At 54.1% G+C, this 20394-nt stretch overlaps 8 protein-coding genes across 8 annotated transcripts; 3 read left to right on the top strand and 5 right to left on the bottom strand.

Annotated features, from left to right (window-relative positions):
- Positions 1–1496: 1496 nt before the first annotated feature.
- On the bottom strand, positions 1497–4055 carry GLOTRDRAFT_109186 (amino acid permease). The gene is made up of 13 exons (XM_007862995.1): positions 3838–4055; positions 3770–3777; positions 3603–3715; positions 3292–3541; positions 3196–3226; positions 3115–3140; positions 2855–3048; positions 2582–2797; positions 2450–2525; positions 2057–2385; positions 1817–1998; positions 1714–1765; positions 1497–1664 (listed from the first exon to the last, which is right to left on the bottom strand). Exons 1-13 carry the CDS (start codon positions 3993–3995, stop codon positions 1659–1661), a joined length of 1641 nt encoding a protein of 546 aa, XP_007861186.1. The 5' UTR covers positions 3996–4055; the 3' UTR covers positions 1497–1658.
- A 2407-nt stretch (positions 4056–6462) lies between these two features.
- Positions 6463–6926, bottom strand: GLOTRDRAFT_109185 (uncharacterized protein; the record flags this gene model as incomplete). Its single annotated transcript, XM_007862994.1, has 2 exons — positions 6725–6926; positions 6463–6667 (listed from the first exon to the last, which is right to left on the bottom strand). Coding segments are annotated over exons 1-2 (255 nt in total), but the record flags the coding sequence as incomplete, so codon positions are not given.
- Positions 6927–7393: 467 nt separating this feature from the next.
- On the bottom strand, positions 7394–8350 carry GLOTRDRAFT_53434 (uncharacterized protein; the record flags this gene model as incomplete). The annotated part of the gene is made up of 4 exons (XM_007862205.1): positions 7995–8350; positions 7869–7941; positions 7768–7813; positions 7394–7706 (listed from the first exon to the last, which is right to left on the bottom strand). Coding segments are annotated over exons 1-4 (732 nt in total), but the record flags the coding sequence as incomplete, so codon positions are not given.
- Positions 8351–9332: 982 nt separating this feature from the next.
- On the top strand, positions 9333–9731 carry GLOTRDRAFT_109184 (uncharacterized protein). The gene has a single exon (XM_007862993.1). It carries the CDS (start codon positions 9399–9401, stop codon positions 9597–9599), a length of 201 nt encoding a protein of 66 aa, XP_007861184.1. The 5' UTR covers positions 9333–9398; the 3' UTR covers positions 9600–9731.
- On the bottom strand, positions 9334–11470 carry GLOTRDRAFT_135480 (uncharacterized protein). The gene is made up of 2 exons (XM_007862992.1): positions 11123–11470; positions 9334–11042 (listed from the first exon to the last, which is right to left on the bottom strand). The coding sequence occupies exons 1-2, from the start codon at positions 11324–11326 to the stop codon at positions 9660–9662; spliced, it is 1587 nt and encodes a 528-aa protein (XP_007861183.1). The 5' UTR covers positions 11327–11470; the 3' UTR covers positions 9334–9659.
- Positions 11471–12125: 655 nt separating this feature from the next.
- Positions 12126–14796, top strand: GLOTRDRAFT_68888 (uncharacterized protein; the record flags this gene model as incomplete). The annotated part of the gene is made up of 9 exons (XM_007863371.1): positions 12126–12431; positions 12485–12593; positions 12646–12674; positions 12727–12850; positions 12901–13080; positions 13156–13818; positions 13868–13997; positions 14049–14693; positions 14745–14796. 9 exons carry the CDS (start codon positions 12126–12128, stop codon positions 14794–14796), a joined length of 2238 nt encoding a protein of 745 aa, XP_007861562.1.
- A 40-nt stretch (positions 14797–14836) lies between these two features.
- Positions 14837–16481, bottom strand: GLOTRDRAFT_113389 (RNI-like protein; the record flags this gene model as incomplete). Its single annotated transcript, XM_007862991.1, has 7 exons — positions 14837–14873; positions 14937–15040; positions 15101–15296; positions 15360–15881; positions 15943–16111; positions 16170–16360; positions 16413–16481. 7 exons carry the CDS (start codon positions 16479–16481, stop codon positions 14841–14843), a joined length of 1284 nt encoding a protein of 427 aa, XP_007861182.1. The 3' UTR covers positions 14837–14840.
- Positions 16482–18770: 2289 nt separating this feature from the next.
- Positions 18771–19973, top strand: GLOTRDRAFT_124618 (uncharacterized protein; the record flags this gene model as incomplete). Its single annotated transcript, XM_007863380.1, has 9 exons — positions 18771–18968; positions 19020–19121; positions 19184–19231; positions 19298–19342; positions 19401–19445; positions 19498–19529; positions 19578–19658; positions 19718–19783; positions 19847–19973. 9 exons carry the CDS (start codon positions 18771–18773, stop codon positions 19971–19973), a joined length of 744 nt encoding a protein of 247 aa, XP_007861571.1.
- Positions 19974–20394: the final 421 nt, after the last annotated feature.

Here is a 20394-nt window from a genome sequence, read left to right as displayed (position 1 = left end):
TAAGTATTGCGACGGCGGTATATGCGGACAGCTAGGAACACTGCAGAGAAAAACAACACCGGGTAGATAAGCCATGTTTACTGGTCCCATGATTACCAACTGACCTTCAAGGGTAATTGTTGTGACCATGACTATAAGCACGACAGACGCAGATACCTTTCCCCTGGAATGCAAATTAGCTGTACTCGCATGCGAGGGCGGGAGTATGTACTGACGGAATGCCTGAAGCATTGATGCAGTAGACACAGCTTCTGGCACGTTGCACGTCGTGGGGGTGAGTAATTCCAAACTAAATCAAACTAGTCAATCACGGGCATGACCAAAGGAGCCAACAGGATGCTTCCTACCACGAGAGATCCTGCGAAGACGCCTATCCATGCGACATACGGAAAAACAAGCAACTTCGACCGCCGGTTAGGAAGAGTAAGGAATGAATTACGAGATATCACTCACCACAAGAGCCGGAACTTTACTGCGAGGGACAGTTTCTGAGGTTTGCTGCTGATTTAAGCTAACCCAGAGCTGGGATTTTCAAGAAGGGTATACACGCTCTTCGTCTCGACTACTCACTTGGACAACAAGCGTCATAGTCGAGGAGGATGTCCTGTTCGGAAGTATGTGAGCGAGGAGTCATTTGGATTCAACTTCCGAAACATACAGCACAGGGGCCGCGTAAATAAGACCTGACTGCACAAGACAAACGTTATAATCAGGCTCAGGGCCCGTTTGTTGTCCGGCGAATGTTCTGGATTTCAGTGTGACATGGAGCTCAAGACACCGGATAGTGACACTCACAGGAGTGTATAGGACACAACTGCGATAATCCACGAGCAGCAGAAACTGTACCACGTTGCATGTCGCCGGACTTGCCGCGAGAGGTATGCGGTGGTAACAATGAGTAGGATGCCGGCTCCTCCCACGAACTGAAGGGTTATGATAGCTCGTAATAATAGTGACGGTCTATGACTGGTCATAATCATAGGTTCGGAGGCTAGATTATGAGTTATCTGCGTTGGCACACGCAGACGTCGCAGCAGTCGTGTTATGTGCTTACCCATGATGCCAGGAATCAAGCCCCGCTACCGTTTCCTTCAGGCGAAGTAACCTGCCGCCCCAGGCGGGATAAATGCTGAAGGGCGAAGGAAAGTGGTGCACCCCCAGATTAGAGTGGTACGCAGTACCGCGATCTCTCCTGGCAAGTCGGAAGTGATGGTGAAAATACACGAGCCTTTCATATAGGGTACGCTATTGAAAAGCTGTACTCCTGATTGATTGAGCCAGGTACACCAAGTCTAGGTTGATGTAGGGACTCACGAGAACGCGGCGGTCCAAATGACCTAGCACTGATGCTGTAGTGCGTGTTGATAACCCAAGTGATCAATGATAACGTTCGCGCGCGCGCGCAGTAGCCTTGGTGATAAACATCTGTATCTCGCATGCCCTGTACAGCCATAAAGATGATCAATCCTCGTAGGCTCTCCAGGCATTGCCCTCTCGTTCGTCCTATGTGAACGCCACATTAAATAAGCTGCATTATATTTTTGTAGTTATCGTTGTAGTACATTAGATAGACACGGTTACACTGACGGCATCTAAGACACAGTCAAACTCCACTAAATCGGCAACGCAATACAATATGCAGGCGTTCGTCGACCACATTACATCTGTGCTTTTGTCAGTATCTGTCAGGTCAAAGTTGGCCATCTAACTCACCAGCCACTGCCAGAACGCTTCGATCCTGTTCTTTGGTGGGGGTTCATCATACCTATTGCGATGTTAGGAAAGGAATAGAATGTAGCCCGCAAGTGGAACTCACGTATCCCGCTCGATCTCATCTAGACCGGTGATGAAGTCCATGTCCATCGGGCGGACAGGCGGCACTTTGGTGTAGATCCTTGCCCCCACATAGAGGATCGGGAACAGCGCAAGAGGCAGGTAGTTCGTGACAAAGGTGGCCGTGTCCCACTTGCCCTTAAGGAAAACCTTCCAGCCGCTGAACTGCAAAGGCAAAGGCGTCAGAACCTGGGAAGCGTAGTCGTGTCCTGATCACACTTACGAAGCAGATGACGAGGCATGAGATGGCTCCGTACCACGCTGCGTAAGGTTGCAACCCGGACGCGTAAGGCAAGGTCTTTCGGTCGTATCCCTGAACCTTCCATCCCTTGTAGAAACGGATGTACGTCACGGAAATCCCGAACCAGGTCATCAAGCCGGCGATGGAGGTCATGTTGGCGAACCAGCCAAAGACTCGCCCTGAACCGCCGTTGATGCCCATGTAGGCGAGCAACGCGAAGAGTGCACAAAAAGTGATGGATACATATGGTAAGCCCCTGCTGCTCGTCTTCAGGAAAATCTTGGGAGCACTGCCAGCCATAGCCAAGCCGTCTAAGGTACAAATGGCATGAGCACTTGCCTAGTTTAAGATTGAGCCATAGATTGATCCACTTACAAAGAGCACGGGAACTCGTGTACAGATCGCTAGACGCAGCGGACCATGCAGAGGTCAAGAGACAGGCGTTGATAATCTTTTGAGCGGATGAGAATCATGTTCTCTATGCAAGTGTGAAAGCAAAGAACTTACAGAGGGCAGCGCCTTGATACCAGCATTCTGGATTGCTATCACGAAGGGGGATGCAGCGGCCGTCCCGCTCGAGAGATTGAGGCGATCGTCGGTGGAAGGAACGAGCAAACCGATGATGATGGTTCCTCCGATGTAGAACAAGAGAATCCGGATGTACACGCGACGAATGGCCTTGGGCAAGTTGCGCCTGGGGTTCTTGGCCTCACCGGCAGCGATCTAGAGGCACATGGTCAATGTCAAGACTCGACAGTCGAGTGTCGCTGCGATACTTACGGCGACAATCTCAGTTCCAATGAAGGAGAAAGCGGCCTGTGTTAGGACGGCCCACCAGCCCAGGAAACGCCCTTCGGCACCAGAGATGCCATTGAACTGTACGAAGGGACCCGGATGTTTCCAGTAGCGGAACCCGATGCGATCATGGTTGGGTCCACCACCAAGGTCGAGAACGATACCCAGGATGATAAGGCCTTTTTTGAAAAGAAATTAGATTAGACTCAAGTTCCGCCCGTTCAGACTAGATCATTGGCACTAACCCGTAATCGTGATAACCTTGATCGACCTGGAATATACCTCAGTGAAGCTGATCGGTATCACATGATAATTCAACCACGAACGCAAATATAAATTCGGCCTCTCCGTACGCACCTAGAATTTCGTAGAACACGCGTGTGAGGAACGGAGTGGAGGGATGTAAACGCAGAAACTCGCACCTGCGCCGAGGAAGTTGATAATTAGGACAACAATCATGCATACGGTTATCCAAACCGCGTTGTTGACCGATGTTGTCCAGTAGTCGACCAATACCGCCGCTGCACTCAATTCGGCGGGCAAGATGATCGTCCAATTGTACCAGTAATTCCAGCCCATCGTGAAAGAGAGTGCGGGGTCAACGAAGCGTTCGGCCAGTTTGATATGACCACCGGGGATGGGCAGATAAGCAATCATTTCGCCGAGAGAAATCTAAGAAACGAAGGGTCTTTTGAGTCACACGGATTAGCGTGATGGCTGGGGCAACACGAACCATAACGCTGTAGCAGATAGAGCCGACCACGGCATAGCCCAAGATGAGACCGACAGGACCGCCGTTCGCAAGCGACGAGGCAGTACCCAAGAACAAGCCAGTACCAATGACGCCTGATTACGCTCAGTCTAATGTCCACGGATCTTTCGTGCTGATATTGCACTTACCGCCAATACTGCAAGGATGAAATCATGTCAGTGAAACCGAGGAACGTGTCTCCAGATGAGCCACGTACCTGATCATAGCAATATGCCTGTTCTTGAGCTGGCGCTGCAGCTTGACCTCGCCATTTGTCGAGGCGGCGTCCGCCTCGGCGCTCACGACATAGTTCTTCTCCATGTCGGTGGACTTGTCAGTGGACTTCTCATGACTTAGTGACTCGGTCGCAGACATGGTTGCGATGAGGAGACGAGGACTAAGAAAAGGAAGATGGAGCAAAGCCCGTTATCGTCGCGCCTTTAAAGACCGGAGGCTTGACAAGCTGCGCCACTGGCTGTATCCGCGCCTAACATGTGCCCGACAATTCTAGCGTTCCTGGGCGCTCCCTCGCTTCTCCGTATGCCATCAATCCATTTCATCACTCGTCCGGACGATAACTATCTCGCATATCGCCAGTCCACTCCAGCCAGCATCGGGTGGGTGAATTTTTTGCTTGCCAGTATTTTGTTGGACCCGCACTGCGTCCTCGTCTTAGTCGTCTACATCCTTACTGTTTCCGACGAGCCATCGAGGTTTGGCAATAAAGCAGTATCGTATCTCAGGATACTTGCTTGACAGCCGAGACCGACGCCATGTTCTCACCCCTGGTAAAACTTCTCTCCCTTTACAATTCTGTCTGGCGCAGCTGTCCAGAGCTGTCACGGTCCACCCCGCCCCCTTAGTGTTATCTAAGCGTGATACGATCATTGACGACCGCATAAATGTCGTGCTTTGCCAGAGCCTGGCGGTGGCAGCCATGCTGGGTAGAAATGTATAGCAAGTGCATGCGGCGGTGAATAACCTGGGCATAGCTCGGCCCAGCTGGGGAGAGTCGTGTGCAGAGGCCAGCAACTGGTCTGGCACCTGACTGGTTGTATTGATCGTCCACCGCTGTGGGGCGTCCCCGGTCTGATCGAGATCCGATCTGCACATGTATTGCAGCAGCTGAATCCTGCAAAGTCGCAGGGCAAAGATGAATCAACAAACGCGAATAGCGTATACAAACACTGCAAGTACATCGAGAGAGCAAAAATACAACAAACACAACCAGATAAGTTAAATCCACCGTCCAAAACGAGAACACGAGATGCACGACGGCATTGAAGGACAACTGAGGCTTGGAGACTAGAACCACCGCCTCAGAGGGACAAACCATCCAGACGAATGTGAGGACTGCGTCGACGGTGACCTCTCCGGTTCATCTTCACAGATGACCATCCCTTCAACCTCCTCCTCTTCCTCGCTGAGCGAAGGTGAAGGAGCCCGGCTTGACTTAGGATACTGGCCCTTGATATGTGACTTCCTCGAGCGTCTCTGAGTCTCCTTGACTGACCTCGATCCCGACTTCCGACCTTGGTGCCCTGATTTAACCGAAACATCGCTGGCAACGCTTTCTACAGATCCACGGCGCGGACGAGAGGTCGCTGTAAGGTTCACGCTGCTTGGCCCAGCCACAGGATCGGGCATTGATCCCATCCGGTTCCTAGTAAGGCGCTCAGACCCAAGGATCCCCCCGCAGTCTGAATTGCTGTCAAGCTCTCCGAGGTCGAACGGTCGGTTCTCCAGAGCACGCTCAGCGTTCGGCGTCAACGAGACGTCACGATTGTTGTATTCAGGCACTGCAGGCGGCGGTCCGCACACGAGCTCCTCCTGCTTGTCGTACAGCTCCTCAGCGACGCGACGTTCCCGGATTCTCTGCCACATATCATGTGGCTGATTCCTAACAGATAACCAGGATGGCGTGGCCCATGTCATGTCGTCTTCCTCTTCCACGATCGGCGTCGACGCGCCGGCACCATTCGAAAGCAGTGCTCGCTGGGCAATGAGGTCGGCCTGGTCCAGCTCCATCTCCGCTATCTCGTCAGCAGCAATCGGTATCTGGAGCAGGCTCAGCTGTGGCTGTAGGGTCCGCGGACCAGGACCAGGACTCTTTGTTCGAGGAGGCAGTCCTGCACGCTGCTGCTTGCTGAAGGCCGCTAGACGGAAAGTCTTGATCGTCGCCCAGTCCTCTACCGGACCGAGTTTCGGAGAAAGCTGCTCCTCCACCACGGAATCGATGTGATCCCAAGAATCTTTGTTATGAGGCACGAGTCTGGGTGTCGGCGTCTTACGCAAGGCGCTCTTGAGTTTGCGAACTGCCGGTGCTTTGCGCGGCAGCTTCCTCTTGACAGGGGCATTTGTAACAGGAGCCTTTGCGGCGGGCGAGCGCCGAGCCTCCGCATGGGCAATCCGAGCGGATTTTCGTGGCCTAGGATTCGGATCTCCCTCTGGTTGCGGCATCTCATCGTCACTGCTGGTCGGAACTTCATACTCATGGTACGAATATTCCTGCGAGAAGTGGACACCGCGTTCGTTCCCTGAGCACCACTTGCGCTTGAGAGTGTCCTCTTGTTCATGGCTACGGTACTCGTCCTTAGCAGCCCTCCTGCTGGTGAATCGCGACCATTCAACGCTCGTCATCTCTTTGATCCTGCGTAGACCGCCTCTGGCGACGAAGTCTCGCTTCAAGCCAAGCTCCTGCAGTGCAGCACGCCGACTACTTTTGACGAGGAGGCCGTGGTCTAGCCCTTCTCTCGCACAGATCTCGATGTTCTGGCCGCGGATATGCGACCACCGATACGTCTCCATAAGCGTCTGCGTCGGAGGATGAGGGACGTAGTAGCCACGCTTCCCCTTGTACGGCTTGTAGGCGTAGTCGGTCACTTTGATTGGGGCTGCCCGCGGCGTGATTTCAAAGGTGGTGATCACGTAGTCCGCGTAGACTTCATCCTCCTCCTGTGCAACGGGTTCATCCCACCTCCGGAATCTTGAGTTCCGAAGGGAGTAGTCCCCTGAGTACGAGGACTGTACCCCAAAAGCACGTGCAGCTAAACCAAAGGAATCAGAGAAAGACCCAAACCAAAGTACTAAATTCAGCTACTCACGAGGCACCTTGACCGCAGGAGTGGATAGCACCGGTGATGACTGGCAAGCCATCTCCCGCACGACATCCGTGAGCTTCTGGTTTACCCAGGACTGTCGATCGTAAACCGCAGGGGTTAATAGGCTGGGCGCTATCTCGAGGCGGTTGCGTTTGATACGCTCGGCCCGCTCTGCCTCAGACTCGAACTCGGAGTTCGTGCGGCGACGCTTCCCGAGCTGTACGTCAGGTGGTCGTTCGTCAGATGCAGCGAGAGCCGCGCCATCCATCGGGTGAACGGGGCATTTCTCCTTGCTCTGTGCCTCCAGACTGACGAGCATCGCCATGAACTTCGTGCACTCCTTGTGCAATTGCTCCTTCGTGACGCTCGGGAATACGAAACGTCGCGGGCCCTCGTCCATTTGCTTCTTCCAACGCTTCAGGTCGGCATCATTCAAAGGCCCGAAGGTTCCTTCCTCCTGAATCGAGGTATCGAGCGGCGGTATCTCGCCGACGTCCTCTCCTTTGTTACGACGCTCCTGCAACTTGGTTATCTCCTCGTTGCGGCGGCGCACCTCACCCGCTCTCCGCGCCTTCTCCAACTCCCTCGCAAATGCCCCTTGGTAGTCAAGCATGCACTTGACTTTCCTCATCTCCCTCGCGAATTGACCGACAGTCGCCTCCTTGATCTTGAGCCGCTCATTCGGGACCACCGATCGACCGTGCTGGAAGTCTGTGATTGTGATTCTGCAGTCAGCGCCGATGAGAACGCGGTTTGGGTCAGGGGAGCCATGCACGATGCCAGCGTTGTGTAAATCCCGGTATGCCTGGAGGACGCGCTCTTTCAAGACGTCGGGCATCGACCGTGAGGCCTGTACCCAGAAGACGGGATGTGGCGGCTCCATGGCCAAATGAGTTTCCCCGGCCGAGTCGAACATGCCAATAACCCGCGGGACGATCTCGCCTTGGTAGTTCTTCAAGTAGCACTCGGCTTTATACAGGGCAGCCTGTTCATGATTCGGTTAATGAGACACAGGGAAACAGACGCCATACGGAACCGACACCCACCTCTGTGAAGAACCCTTCCCAGCGATTCTGCATTTGTTTCTTCCACCTGTATGAGGGAGGTGAGGTCGCCACATGCGTTCAGGCCGAGTGGCGAGACGTACGTTTTGCACATGTAGTCAATAGGATGTCCCCCCAAATTACCTCTTTTTAGAGTAATATCGTATGTATCACAAGCTGCGAGGTACTTGAGAATGTGTGGCATGCGTAGCAAACGGAGCGCCACTCACATTCTACGACGCTCAGCACTTGAGCATCTTCTATATTGAGACCTGTGGCCCACTCCCATTTTCCTGTCGGCGGGAAAAGCCATAACTTCATCTGAGCTTCCGACGGCTTCGAATAATCATTGTTGTCGTGATTGACCGGTTGTACTTGCAGCTTCTCTTCGGGTGGCACGTCCTCCCTCTCCTTCCCCTTACTCCAATCTATCATGTTATAGCAGCGACGACGTTGCTCTTCTTCCTCCACCGGATTGACCGGGAATAGCGGCCACTTGAATTTGAAGGGTCGCGCCGGTGGCTCTTCCATCTCTGCCAAAACGACTTTGAAGAAGCGGGAGGTCGGCTTCGCCGAGTGAGTAGCCATTCGATTCACAGCCTCCCGATATTCCGGGCTAGTCGTGTGGTATTGACGTTTGACAGCCTCTGGCTGTCGAATGCAGATACATCGTGCGGAAGACGAGGACGCGCTGGCCGCGCCGGCGGTCGAGTAGGATGGTGTGGCGAGTCGGGACATGGTAGGAGATGAAGAAGAGGGCCGTGGCGCAACGCGCCTTGCTTTAAGCAGACGTGATTGTGCCACATCGGCTAAATCGCCTTTTGTCAGATCGCTGAATTGAGACATGCTCGCCACAGCAGTGAAGTTCGTGAGCTTGGACGTGCGAGAAGGGCGAAATCGACAGACTCTAGGTGACGGTTGTAATAGTTGTGTGCGAGAGTGCCAGCGGGGAGTTTGACATGATATGTATGCACAAACAGCCCTTGTATTTCATGAAGCAGGGCGAGCGAGGGAACGGCAGCACAACAAGCATGCGCTCCAATCCGGTCACGAAGCGCAACACCTGGATTTACAAAACTTGCCTATTCGGGCTCAATGGCAGTTGCCGTAACGATCGCATTGGCCGGGCCGCCCAAAGCTCTGTACTTCACTCATCTCTGCTCGTCTCTGCCATGGAGAGATCTCCAACTCCAGAGGCTACGTTGCGTCGGCCAACTCAAAGGGACACGCCTGCTTGGTATCGGTCACGAAACCTGAAGTGCAAGTGTATGTTGCGCTACTGATCTGACTTTTGTTGCGTCCTCATATCCCCGTGTCCAATGTAATGCGTCCCTATTTTCGCAGTGAGTACGATGAGTTTGTTACGCCGACAAGGTTTCGTGACGACAATACTGGCCCGAGCTTACTCACGACTGCACACATACCTCAATTATGTTCACCTCTAGCAGGCGCGAGTGGTCCCTTATGTCTAGCGAAAGCCTGCAAGACAGGACGGGTTATACTTCACAATGGCTGGTAGGACATCAAGAAACAACAAATCGATCTTATTATAGTCTAATGGCTACAGATCAGCCGGTCTCCCGGCTGGTGATTAGGTGGTACAGTATTTGTAAAGTGAATGACAGTGACGAGGTATGGGGTTCCCGGGTATGAGGTATGTCGACGTGTTGGAAGTACAATGCTTGCGAGGTCCGTTGAGCGATACAAATGAAGTGATCAATAATGAAAGGGTGAATGGGTGTTTCCCGCTATTGATTGTAAAGAAAGTGCGCGAGTGCTGTTTGACGAGCCGGCTTCTTGAGAGGGGCAGAGGGGGTTCCAATCTGCTGTGGTAAGTGACGAGTCTGGCAATCTTCCGAGATCCGAGGTTACGAGTCAGGTGCAAGCCCGCCCATTCAATCCTTCCATTGAATCTTCGGTCGCACAACTAGCATGCCATCGGTAGATGCATAGCTGCTGTCGAGATATAGACCATTGGTCAAGGTGATGGAAGCATTCGGGACAACTGTCTCGTTGGAACGAGTGGGTTCCTGTGAAGCCGAAGGCAACGCCGGCATAGACTCGCACCTCCGCAAGCTCACGTAGGAGGGGCGGAACAAGAAGGAAGACGAGCCCGAACCGGCGGAGTCGGGGCTTCGTTGCCGTTCCTTGTATCCCTGGCAGATGGGGGTTACCGCTTCCGACTCCGCGCCGTCGAAGTAGCTCTCCTCCGTGAAATTCAGGGGTGAAACGAGATCTTCTGTAAGGCCGTCCAAGACACTGTCCTCGGCGTCGTCTTCACCATCATCCCCCTGGAGTTCCAGCCAGCTCCCGTTCCGTTCATACTCATCTAGGGTCATGCCCCACCGTCCATCTTCTTCCTGCTCATCCCTTTCAAGGTCGAGCTCGAGAGATTCCCTACGGCGCTCCGACAGCCACTCGGCAAGAGACCTAGAGCCCGCTGATGAAGGGTGAGACGCAACGGATAGGTCGGAAGCGGATGAGGGCGGCGTAAACGCTCTGATATCAAGTACAGGCGGAGTACCTTGATAAGAGGGCATGGGAGGTGTGTCGGAGCGAGGTCCGTGGTGGCAGTGGAACTGGGTAATTGGCTTGGACAAGATCGATACTTTCTTCGCTACGGCACGCTTCAGATTCTTGAAGCTGCGCTTCAGCTTCAGCGCTTGCACTTTCCCCTTCCCTTTGATCCCATCCATACATGACGGCGCGCCGACGACTGAATACTGGTCATCAAGTTCCGGTGGCTCCGGTGCTCGCGCACCACTACGCGTGTACGTAGACGAGTTGCGGCGTATTGTTACCGCGGAGCATGAGCCAGATGCCACTGACGCGTGACTCGGTTTACGGTGGACTATTCGCCTACGGACAGGTGACGGCCAGGGTACATAAGGACTGTTTGGGTGTTCGGGTATGGGGATGTCGTACGGCTCGTTATGGATCTCCTGAGATTTGGAGGGCACCGGGGGTGGGATGTCAACATCGTGTTCGTCAGGAGAGATCTCGCGGTCAAGGTCAGCCGTAGCTGATAAAGGGGGCTGAGGGCGCGGGGAGTCAGTCGAAGACGGGCTTGGCGGCAAGGGAAGGGGTTTGGAGTCTGGACTAGGAACTGCAGCAGCCTCTGTCGGAGAAGGAATGGGTAGCTCGGGCAGCGCCTTCTGTATGATAATCGGAAAAGGCCTTGATAGACGGCCAGGAATAGTGGTCGCCGGTGTTTTCGGTGTTCCGACTCCGTCAAAGCTCGCAGGGTACAGGTCAGGCGGGAGCGTCGAAAAGACGGCCTAGATGTTGGAATGATGGTATCAGTTGGGTGCATCTAATAGCAAAAGGCGGGGGATCCGAATCGCTCCTGACGACGCACCGTGTTCAGACTTGGTGTCTTATCACCGAGAGGTGGACGGGCGGTCTTGAAGGCGCCCTTGATACCCGCTGTATTGCAGGTAATGGCTATATATGAGCTCGTATTCTGACCCTCCTCGGACGGACTCGGTGGCAGGGAATTATTGTGGAGATGCAGAACCATAGTGTCAAGACCAGCTAGACAAACTTGGTTGTACCCGGACATTATACGCAGAAGTGACGGTACTGTAAAGAATGTGGTGGTGGTACGGTCGACGTAGCGGAGAAGGGGGACAAGAAAGACAGCAAGTATTAAGGCCGTGGCCCCACCGAGAGCCTGGAGACCCGCGTAATGTAGTCCTTGCAATACAAAGACGTCCTGAACAAAAAGGGGGACCCACAAATGGCAACCTCGTCGCGACGACGCCGCCGTCATCGTCACGTGCGTCCTTGTCCGCTTCAGGCTCTAGCGTTTGTCGGACAAGTTGGACTGGAGGACTTTGGGCCAGTTTATTAACCTGTCTTCAATGCTACATTGAATCTACCAGAAGAATGCTATTGCGGCGGGCCCCCTTTGCTTATATGACAGTCGCGGTCCGCTTCAGCTTCCGTTCATATGACAAGGAAGACCTCCTGATGTTCATCGTCGTTCGTCTGTCACGTCGGTGCGGGACATTGGCTCGGATTAACCTCGAAGATCGTCTGTGAATATGAGGCCATAGCTAGATACTCTGAAGTGATTGGCCATGTGTCTCCCAGTCATCACAAGGGCTGGCCCAGGATCTTGCCTGACCTTGCGCTCTGCAAGCCCGGCAATACTACCCGTTGTATGTCCCAGTCTCTATGACTTCCACCATTAATATCGAATTGTTGACTCTGACTGGCGTTCAAGAAACCCTGTGATTCTGGCCTTGGTCGTTTCTTTCCCACTCGCAGGCACTTGTTGCACATGCACCAAGCTTCGGAAGTTAAGAGTATAAAAGAACGCTGGATGCATTGTCCGCACATCAGCACCCAGCATGCCTATGGCGAAATCAAGCTGCCTTGTCCTGCTTTGCTTGCTGTGTCCTGCTGTCCTAGCGGTGTCCTCACAGGCATACACCTGGAGGAACGTGAAGATCGGCGGGGGCGGCGGTTTTGTGCCTAATATCGTCTTCAACCCGACGGAAAAGGGGGTAGCCTATGCTCGCACTGATATTGGCGGTGCATACAGGTTAGACGCTGACGATACCTGGACCCCTCTCTTGGACTGGGTCGATAACTCCCGATGGAACTACTGGGGTATCGACGCGCTGGCCACCGATCCCATAGATACCAACAGACTCTACCTGGTGCGACCTAAACTTGCTTAGTATACATCCCACGAGCTCATGTATGAGGCAAGGCGACCGGCATGTACACCAATTCATGGGACCCAAACAACGGAAACATACTGATTTCTACTGACTACGGGAACACATGGGCGGCCTCACCCCTCCCATTCAAGGTTGGAGGTAGGTGTGTCTACATGACTCGGGTTCGTTGGTCGCTAAGGCCATAGCGTAGGTAACATGCCGGGCCGAGGCATGGGAGAGGTACCCTAATTTTATCGTCAATTGGATTTTGGTAGAGACACGCTCTCTGTAGCGTTTAACTGTAGATCCGAACAGCAACAACATCCTTTTCTTCGGCGCGCGTAGCGGACACGGGCTTTGGAAATCCACTGACTATGGGTCCAGCTGGACCCAGGTAACGACCCTGCCCAGTACAGGTACGCATGCCATCTGGCCCCAAGATTCTGATGGTTTACCCCTCTGCCAGGAACATACGTGCCAGATCCAACGGATACAAGTGGTTATAATAGCGACAAGATTGGCATTGCTTGGGTCACTTTCGACTCAACCTCTGGCTCCAAGGGAGAAGCTACACCTCGTATATTTGTCGGTGTCGCTAATCAGGGTTCCGACAATATATTCGTATCAAATGACGCCGGTTCCACTTGTAAGTGTCTACTCTGTAACGTAACCGGCTTCCATGCAATGCCTGGCAAATGTTCATCGACATTTCTTCTGTTAGGGAGCCCTGTAGCAGGCCAAAACAACACGTACTTACCTCACAAAGGTGTTCTGTCACCCGCCGAGAAAGCCCTATACGTGTCTACATCCAACGGCGCAGGACCATACGACGGCACGCTGGGTGCAGTGTACAAGTACAACATCACTGCAGGCACCTGGGCGGATATCACGCCCGTCTCTGGCTCCGACCTGTATTTTGGGTTCGGCGGCCTTACAGTCGATCTCCAGCTGCCTGGTACGCTCATGGTCGCCACCTTAAACTCGTGGTGGCCGGATGCGAACATCTTCCGGTCCACCGACGGTGGTCAGAGCTGGACCAGGCTCTGGGAGTGGACGTCGTACCCCAACATGAACAAGTACTACACATACGACGACTCTCTTGCCCCGTGGCTCGGTCCTGATTACACGTACACCGGGACGGACCTGAAGCAGATTGGGTGGATGATCGAGGGTCTGAACATCGACCCGCATGATTCCAACCACTGGCTGTACGGCACGGGCGCCACCATTTACGGCGGGCATGACTTGCTCAAGTGGGACTCTGGCACCGGTCGCAACGTCACTTTGAAGTCTCTTGCAGACGGGCTGGAGGAGACAGCTGTCCAGGGCTTGATCTCGCCTCCGACTGGTCCAGTCCTGTTGTCGGCCCTGGGAGATATCGAAGGTGGGGCAATATTCTTCCTGACGGAAGCTCGGCATTTACTGGCCTACAGGTTTTGTTCACGACAATTTAAACACGCCACGGACTACGGAGTACTCTAACCCGACGTGGACAACGACGGTCGACATGGACTTTGCTGGCAACAAGCCGGCCACGATCGTCCGCATCGGAAATGGAGATAGGTGCGTACGTTCGTACCATGTCCGGGTACATCTGTTCAACTTGGCATAAAGTTCCACTGGCAGGCAGGTTGCCCTTTCGTACGACTCGGGTTATACATGGTCGCAAGACTACGGAGCCGCCGACAATATAACAGGCGGCCACGTCGCCCTCTCCGCCGACGCAGATACCGTACTCTGGAGCACGAGCAGCAATGGCGTCCTCGTATCCCAATATACCAGCACTTTCACTGCAGTGTCGTCTCTTCCGTCTGGGGCAATCATAGCCTCGGACAAGAAGAACAACTCGATCTTCTACGCCGCCTCCGGCTCCAAGTTCTACTTGTCCAGGGACACCGGCAAGACGTTCATATCAACCGCCACGCTGGGCTCGTCCACCGCGCCCGTGAAAATCGTGGTCAACCCCAACGTTACCGGCGACGTCTGGGTGTCGACTGATACTGGCCTGTACCATTCTACAGACGCCGGGAGCACTTTCGCTGCGGCCTCGGGCGTCAGTCAGGCTTGGGCCACAGCCCTAGGGAAGGCGGAACCATCGGGGAGCTATCCCGCGGTATTCGCAGCGGCCAATATTGACGGCGTTGGATATTTCAGGTCTGACGATGCGGGCGCGACCTGGGTACAGATTAACGATGCTGCGCATGGGTTCGGTTCAGTATCCTCCAACGTCCTTACCGCAGACCCGAGGACGTATGGCCGGTGAGTGGGTTTTCCTCTCGGCGAATTACTGTAGCTGATATCCTTGCCCAGCGTTTACATAGGGACCAACGGCCGTGGTATATTTTACGGCGATCCCAAGTAGACCTGCCCAGAGGCAGGTATGTATATCGGGATATCTGCAATAAATTACTCCCTTTCTTTCCGCTGGTCTTGCCAGACCTACGTGCGGCGATAATCACAAGGATCAACAGGCACCGTAAGCATATGTATGAAGAGACGCACCTCGAAGAAACGCCGGCGATCCGTCACACTTATCCCGCGACAGCTCGTGAGATCCAGTTTCTGCAACTTTGGGCAATGATCGATAATCTGGAACAGCCCTTCACCTGCCGCAGAACGGAAATCAGTAAACATCTCATCAGCTCATAACACTGGCTACCGCGTACTTGTGAACTTCGTCCCTTGCAGCTCCAAGATTGTGAGGGATGAACAGCTCCTGATATACATGGCGGCGTCATCGTCTATGTTGGTGTTATTTAAGATTAACGTTTCCAAGGGCGAGGGCTCTTCGCCCTCCTCCCAAGGCACCAGGTCGCTGAGGTCGCTGGAGCGCAGGGACGTGATATTTGCGAGGTTTAGTCTCTGGTACCAACGCCAGATGGATGTCAGCGTCAGTACCCATCAAGTCAAGGGATGTGGTATTACTTTGCATCTCCTCCCGACTCGCCGCACGAATCCAGCAAGGGCGCGATCCACCTTGCCGCCTAGCCCGAGCTTCGTGTTGCCCACCAGGTTCACGTCTTCAATATTCTTGTAGTCTTCAAGTATACTCGTTAGGGAGCGGAGGGTATCGTCGGTCAACGTCATAGCCGACGAGTTCGCGAGCGCGACGCTCGAGCCTTGGCCACCGCCCAGTGCTCCCAGCGCCAACACCTTCAGCTGCGGGAGGCGGGAGACGATAGTCACAACATCCGAGTTCGCGACTCTCGTGGAAGTGAGAGAGAGCTTTTCGAGCGGCGGCGCCGCGTCGCCCGTGAGCTGGCTCGGCCGGCGTATCAGCGTGAACGAGACGTCCAGCCGCCTGAGGTTCGGGCACGCGGCGAGGACGGGGTCGAGCGAGTGGTCGGATAGTCTTGTTTGGCGCAGCTTGAGCGTGCGCAGCTTCTTCAGCTGGAAGTCGGGGCGTTCTTCCATGACCGAGAGGAACTTGGCGAACGTCGCGTCCGTCTGCATCCGGCAAACGATTTATTAGTTGGCTAACTATGTACACGAAGGAGGGTAGACTGGCCCAGTTGGGGATCCCTGCCAGCTTTAGAACTTCCAGGTCTGCTCTGGACAGCGCGAGCGGTGCGAGCGAGACGGGCGTCACTGCCGTGTAGCTCAGATTGAGCGAGGTCAACATGGGACATGACTTCTGCGCTGCTTCTATCGTCTTCGCGGCGACTTTTGAACATCCTCTTCGTACAAGCGGTTGATTCAGATGGAGTGAACGACCTGAAATCAGACAAACCCTACCGTAGATTCAGAACTCGCAAAGAGGATAAACTCGACAATGCAGACGCAAAGACGCTGTCGGCAAATTTGCTGAATCCAATGAGATGCAGTTCTTGCAAGGAAGCACCGCAGCGCGAGACTCCCGCGATGGTGAACCGTTGTACCCCGGGTAATTCGTCAGTTAATGTGACGGAAGGACCGCGCATAAAGTCCTGCAAAGCCATGAGCATTCGTATCGCCATATTCGACTGACAGAGTGCTTACAGCCAATATAAACGCATGGCTCAGTATATTCGGACAGGACGCTCGCAGCATGGCAAATAACTTGGGCATGAGAAGGTCGGGGACGGCTTTCAGCCACTCTCTTGTGGCCGCCCATGTCTCCTCGTCCTTGGCAAGCTTTCGAATATTTGCCACAAAAACGCGGGCGCAGAGCGTGGTAAGGGACGGAATGTGGTCTAGCGGCAAGCTCTTGGTAGATAATGCAGATGAAGAAGGTGCATCGGTCTGGCTCAAAGTCAGTTGGGCGTCCTCTTCGCTTGCCGCACCAAAGGCTGGGATAGCATTATTGCCAGTGCGTCGTCGTTTGGGAGGTCGGGGGGTGCTGGCAAAAGAGACAGAGCGTTTCGACATACTACGCGGAGCAAATTTAGATTAAGTGTAAGGTCCGTGGCAGTTGCAGCACTCAATATTTCGGCCGGATCGAAGATGCCAATGCTGAGTGAGAGGCGCTCTATTACTGATCAGTGGCGGTGAGTAGATCTCACGTGGACAGCACTGCCACCTCCACTGCTGATCGTCCGCCACAATCCGCATTGACAAGCTGAAACCACCTGTACTGGTATGTACGATGTACTTATTGAAAGATTCCCCAGAGACGGAGGCTAGCAACTATAAAACATAAAGGAGAGACAACTGTCCACCACAAAATCGCCTCGACTTGATCGAGAAAAGCCACCTGCCTCTTCCCAACCACGTACAAGAACATCTTCGGCACTCTAACCAGGGCAAACGGCACCAGATTGAGCAGCGGCGGGAAAAAGTACGGTCTACCGTAGATCGCAACAGAATGCACAAACATCCTGCGCGCTTCGAGGCCCACAGGTTCCGAGTAACGGTCCCAGGGCGCATGAGATGCAGGAACGCTCGATGCGAGAGAAGGGAAGAGGAGCGTCAGGAGGACTATGAACGAGGTGAACAAAAGGAGCACGATGACTCCGAGAGCCAGGAAAGCCGCTCTCGTTTCCATGGGTGCCACTGGGCTCACGAACTCCTGCACTTGGAGGAAGGTTCCCGCGAGAGACGATGACAAGAGGTATGCTGCTATCAGTAAGGTCGGAAGGAAGAAGACAAGCGCCGGTATGAAGACCCGTCGGACTGAACTGTGGAATAGCGTCGACAAGGGCAGTGATCTCTCGACGTTGAATAACAGCGCCGGGCTGGGTGGGTGTGGGAGGTGGAGAGAAAGAACCTCGAGGGATAGTGCGAAAAGGAGGGCATCAAAGGCATTATCCCCTGGGTACGGCGCCGCAGGGAGGCAGAAAAGCAAGGACAGGAAGACTATGCCCGCAGGCAGGACGGAGAGTGACCAGGAACGTAGGAGGGAAGAGGCCGAGTAAATTAGGAGAAATATACTTCGGGCGCCTAGCGGGGAAGGGCCATAGGTAATTATTGGTCTTGAGGGAGGTTCTAGAAGGAAATTGGCAAGGACCGCCAGGTAGACGAGCTCAAATGCGAAATCCAGCAAGTGCATGAAACTGTTTGATTTCAACTTGCAAGAGAATAGCGAACTTAACAAGAGGACGTACCGTGGAGGACATATGCAGCTGAATCGGCAGAAGACCCTTTCCCCAAACGTATCGGATTCGCCATGCATGGCGGACGGAAGCCCGAGGCTCCAGGCATTGGAGAGAACTAGCAGGACGACTGGATGGGTTAACAATTGTGTTGGAGCTTCCTTGCGACTCAGTAGATCGATTACTGTAACCAGGCGCACAGTTCGGGCGGGTTGCTTATTCCTCAAGAATGTGCGGGCACACCTCGTATCGTCCTGTCGGACCCATGTGCATATGGGAACGCAAGCCATAGCATATTCAAAAGCTCTTCATTGCCAAAGCCACGGTCTAGTGCATCATTATATGCCTGGATAATCCTGCGGTCTAGTTCTTCTGCATCCCTCGCACGAGCCTGTTCCGCAGCCCACTGCTGCTGCACCTCGGAGGAGCGGCTAGTATTTCGCTGCACGCGGCATCGCAATTCGAGCAGTATGATAAGAGCATACGCAGTCCTCGCAGAGGGAGTCAAGGACGGATCTAGGTTAATTTCTGCAGAAGCGAGTTCGCCCGGCTTCATCGCCCGGATGCGAGAGACAGTCGGCTCGATGAAAGGCAGACGCTGGTATCGTCTACCATTACTAGATGCCCTGCTCAGCAGGGCTGTCGTCTCAGTCGGCTGGTCGTTGGCGTTGTCTTCACCATTCTCGAGAGAAGCCATGAAGAGGCGCGCAGTAAAGCACGTCGGAACAAGGTCGGAAGTCGGAAGACTGTACCGCGTCTACCACGTGGCTGCGCTATACTCAGTGCATACTCTACTGCAGCCACAGCACACCTTCATCGCCTCGCAATGAGCGCCGCAACACAACCCCTCCTCGAGACCATCGAACCCGACGAGCCGTCCGCCCCCAACGAGGCGCCGTCGGGGAACATCAACGCGTCTTCCGCACCGCGCCAGCCAGTAGTCCTCACGCCCACCAGCCATGCAGACGGCATGGCCACAAACGCCAGCGACGCCGAGTCTGGCTTGGCTGGGATATTCCGCCAAGTGAGATATCCTTCGTCTTTGCAATACGTGTCTGACTGACAACGCTGCAAGTCAGCTCACCCCGTAGTCCTCTTCTTCCTCTACCTCTTCCGCAGCGCCGCCATCGCGGTCTACATCCTCTGCGGGTTCTTCACGGACAACTATGTCTTATCAGTCAGTCAGGCACCCTTTATTCGCTTGCCCGCTCCGAGCTTGACCTGCCCGCTCGCGCGCAGACTGTGTTCGTAGTCCTCCTGCTCGCAATGGATTTCTGGAATTGTCGGGTGAGCACTGCGCGCCGCGCACCTTTCGCCTTAATGATCGTCTCTGATATATGAGCACAACGGCAGAACGTCGCGGGCCGCAGGCTCGTCGGCCTGCGCTACTGGAATCAGGTGCGTCGGACAGACTGCGCCCTACCCGTCCCCGCGCTTCATACGCGTTCCCGTACAGGTTGACGAGGACGGCGAGAGCTACTGGGTGTTCGAGAGCCGAGATGTACGCCTAGTCGACTGTGCCTATTCGGGATGCCAATTAATGACTTCCACAGCCCTCTCGGCCGGCTAACCCAATCGATGCGAGGTCAGTAGCTGTCCCGCCGATTACGCATTAGATCTTCACCTATTCCAGGATGTTTTGGATCGCACTCTACGCGTTCCCAGCCTTATGGCTAGCCCTCTTCATCGTTTCCCTCCTCAAGTTCAATATCTCGTGAGCACCATCGCCCCCCGCACAGCATCATCCCGCCCACTAACCCTCTCATCTCGGAGGTTCATACCCATCGTGGTCCTCGCGCTCGTGTTCAACGTGACGAACGTCATCGGCTTCACCTACGCGTACGTGTTGTCATTACTTGCATACGTCTCACGCATGACTGAAGCACTGCTTGCGTCTGTCAGCGATCGAGACGCAAAGCAGCGGTGGGCGAATGCTGCTGCGTCGGGGTGGGGATTGGGCATGGGCGGGATTGGCGGGCAGATTCTTGCTGGTGCCGTCAAAAACAGTGTAGGACGAGTGTTCGGCTGATTGCCACCCACCTCCCAAGAACTCAGAAGCGTGACACTGTCCATAATTTATACACTTCGATCCTTCCGATCCCACCACATGTAGCGTTCTTTTCCATATTGCATTTTATTTCATATCTAACACCTACATCGTATTCATGCTACGAGTACACGCACTGCGGGGAGCAGCCGGAAAAAGATGTCAGGTGAGACATGAAGAATAATGATCCGAAAGCATTGCGTGTCGAGAATGAGAAGATGAGAGCAATGATACAGAAAATGCTACATTGATAGACAGAAATGGAGATAATGAGGATGCTAGCGTCCAGTCCGTGGCGAACAAAGTGAAACGGGACCTGCTGGATCATCCGCATCAATGACAGCGGATATCGGGAAAGCAAAGAAGTAATCCGATGCTGTAGATAGATAAATACGATAACAGT

The sequence above is a fragment of the Gloeophyllum trabeum genome, assembly GCF_000344685.1.
Source record: "Gloeophyllum trabeum ATCC 11539 unplaced genomic scaffold GLOTRscaffold_00001, whole genome shotgun sequence".
Taxonomy (NCBI): Eukaryota; Fungi; Basidiomycota; class Agaricomycetes; order Gloeophyllales; family Gloeophyllaceae; genus Gloeophyllum; species Gloeophyllum trabeum.
This window is presented reverse-complemented; position numbering and strand designations above follow the sequence as displayed.

Excerpts from the sequence above, each read along its gene's own strand:
- GLOTRDRAFT_135480 (XM_007862992.1), bottom strand. The coding sequence starts at position 11,326 with ATGTCCGGGTACAACCAAGTTTGTCTAGCTGGTCTTGACACTATGGTT. Across the intron at positions 11,043-11,122 it reads AGACACCAAGTCTGAACACG|GCCGTCTTTTCGACGCTCCC; the intron begins GTGCGTCGTCAG and ends TCCAACATCTAG.
- GLOTRDRAFT_109184 (XM_007862993.1), top strand. The coding sequence starts at position 9,399 with ATGGGGTTCCCGGGTATGAGGTATGTCGACGTGTTGGAAGTACAATGC.
- GLOTRDRAFT_109186 (XM_007862995.1), bottom strand. The coding sequence starts at position 3,995 with ATGTCTGCGACCGAGTCACTAAGTCATGAGAAGTCCACTGACAAGTCC. Across the intron at positions 3,227-3,291 it reads TATCAACTTCCTCGGCGCAG|GTGCGTACGGAGAGGCCGAA; the intron begins GTGCGAGTTTCT and ends ACGAAATTCTAG. Across the intron at positions 3,141-3,195 it reads GAGGCCGAATTTATATTTGC|GTCGATCAAGGTTATCACGA; the intron begins GTTCGTGGTTGA and ends GGTATATTCCAG.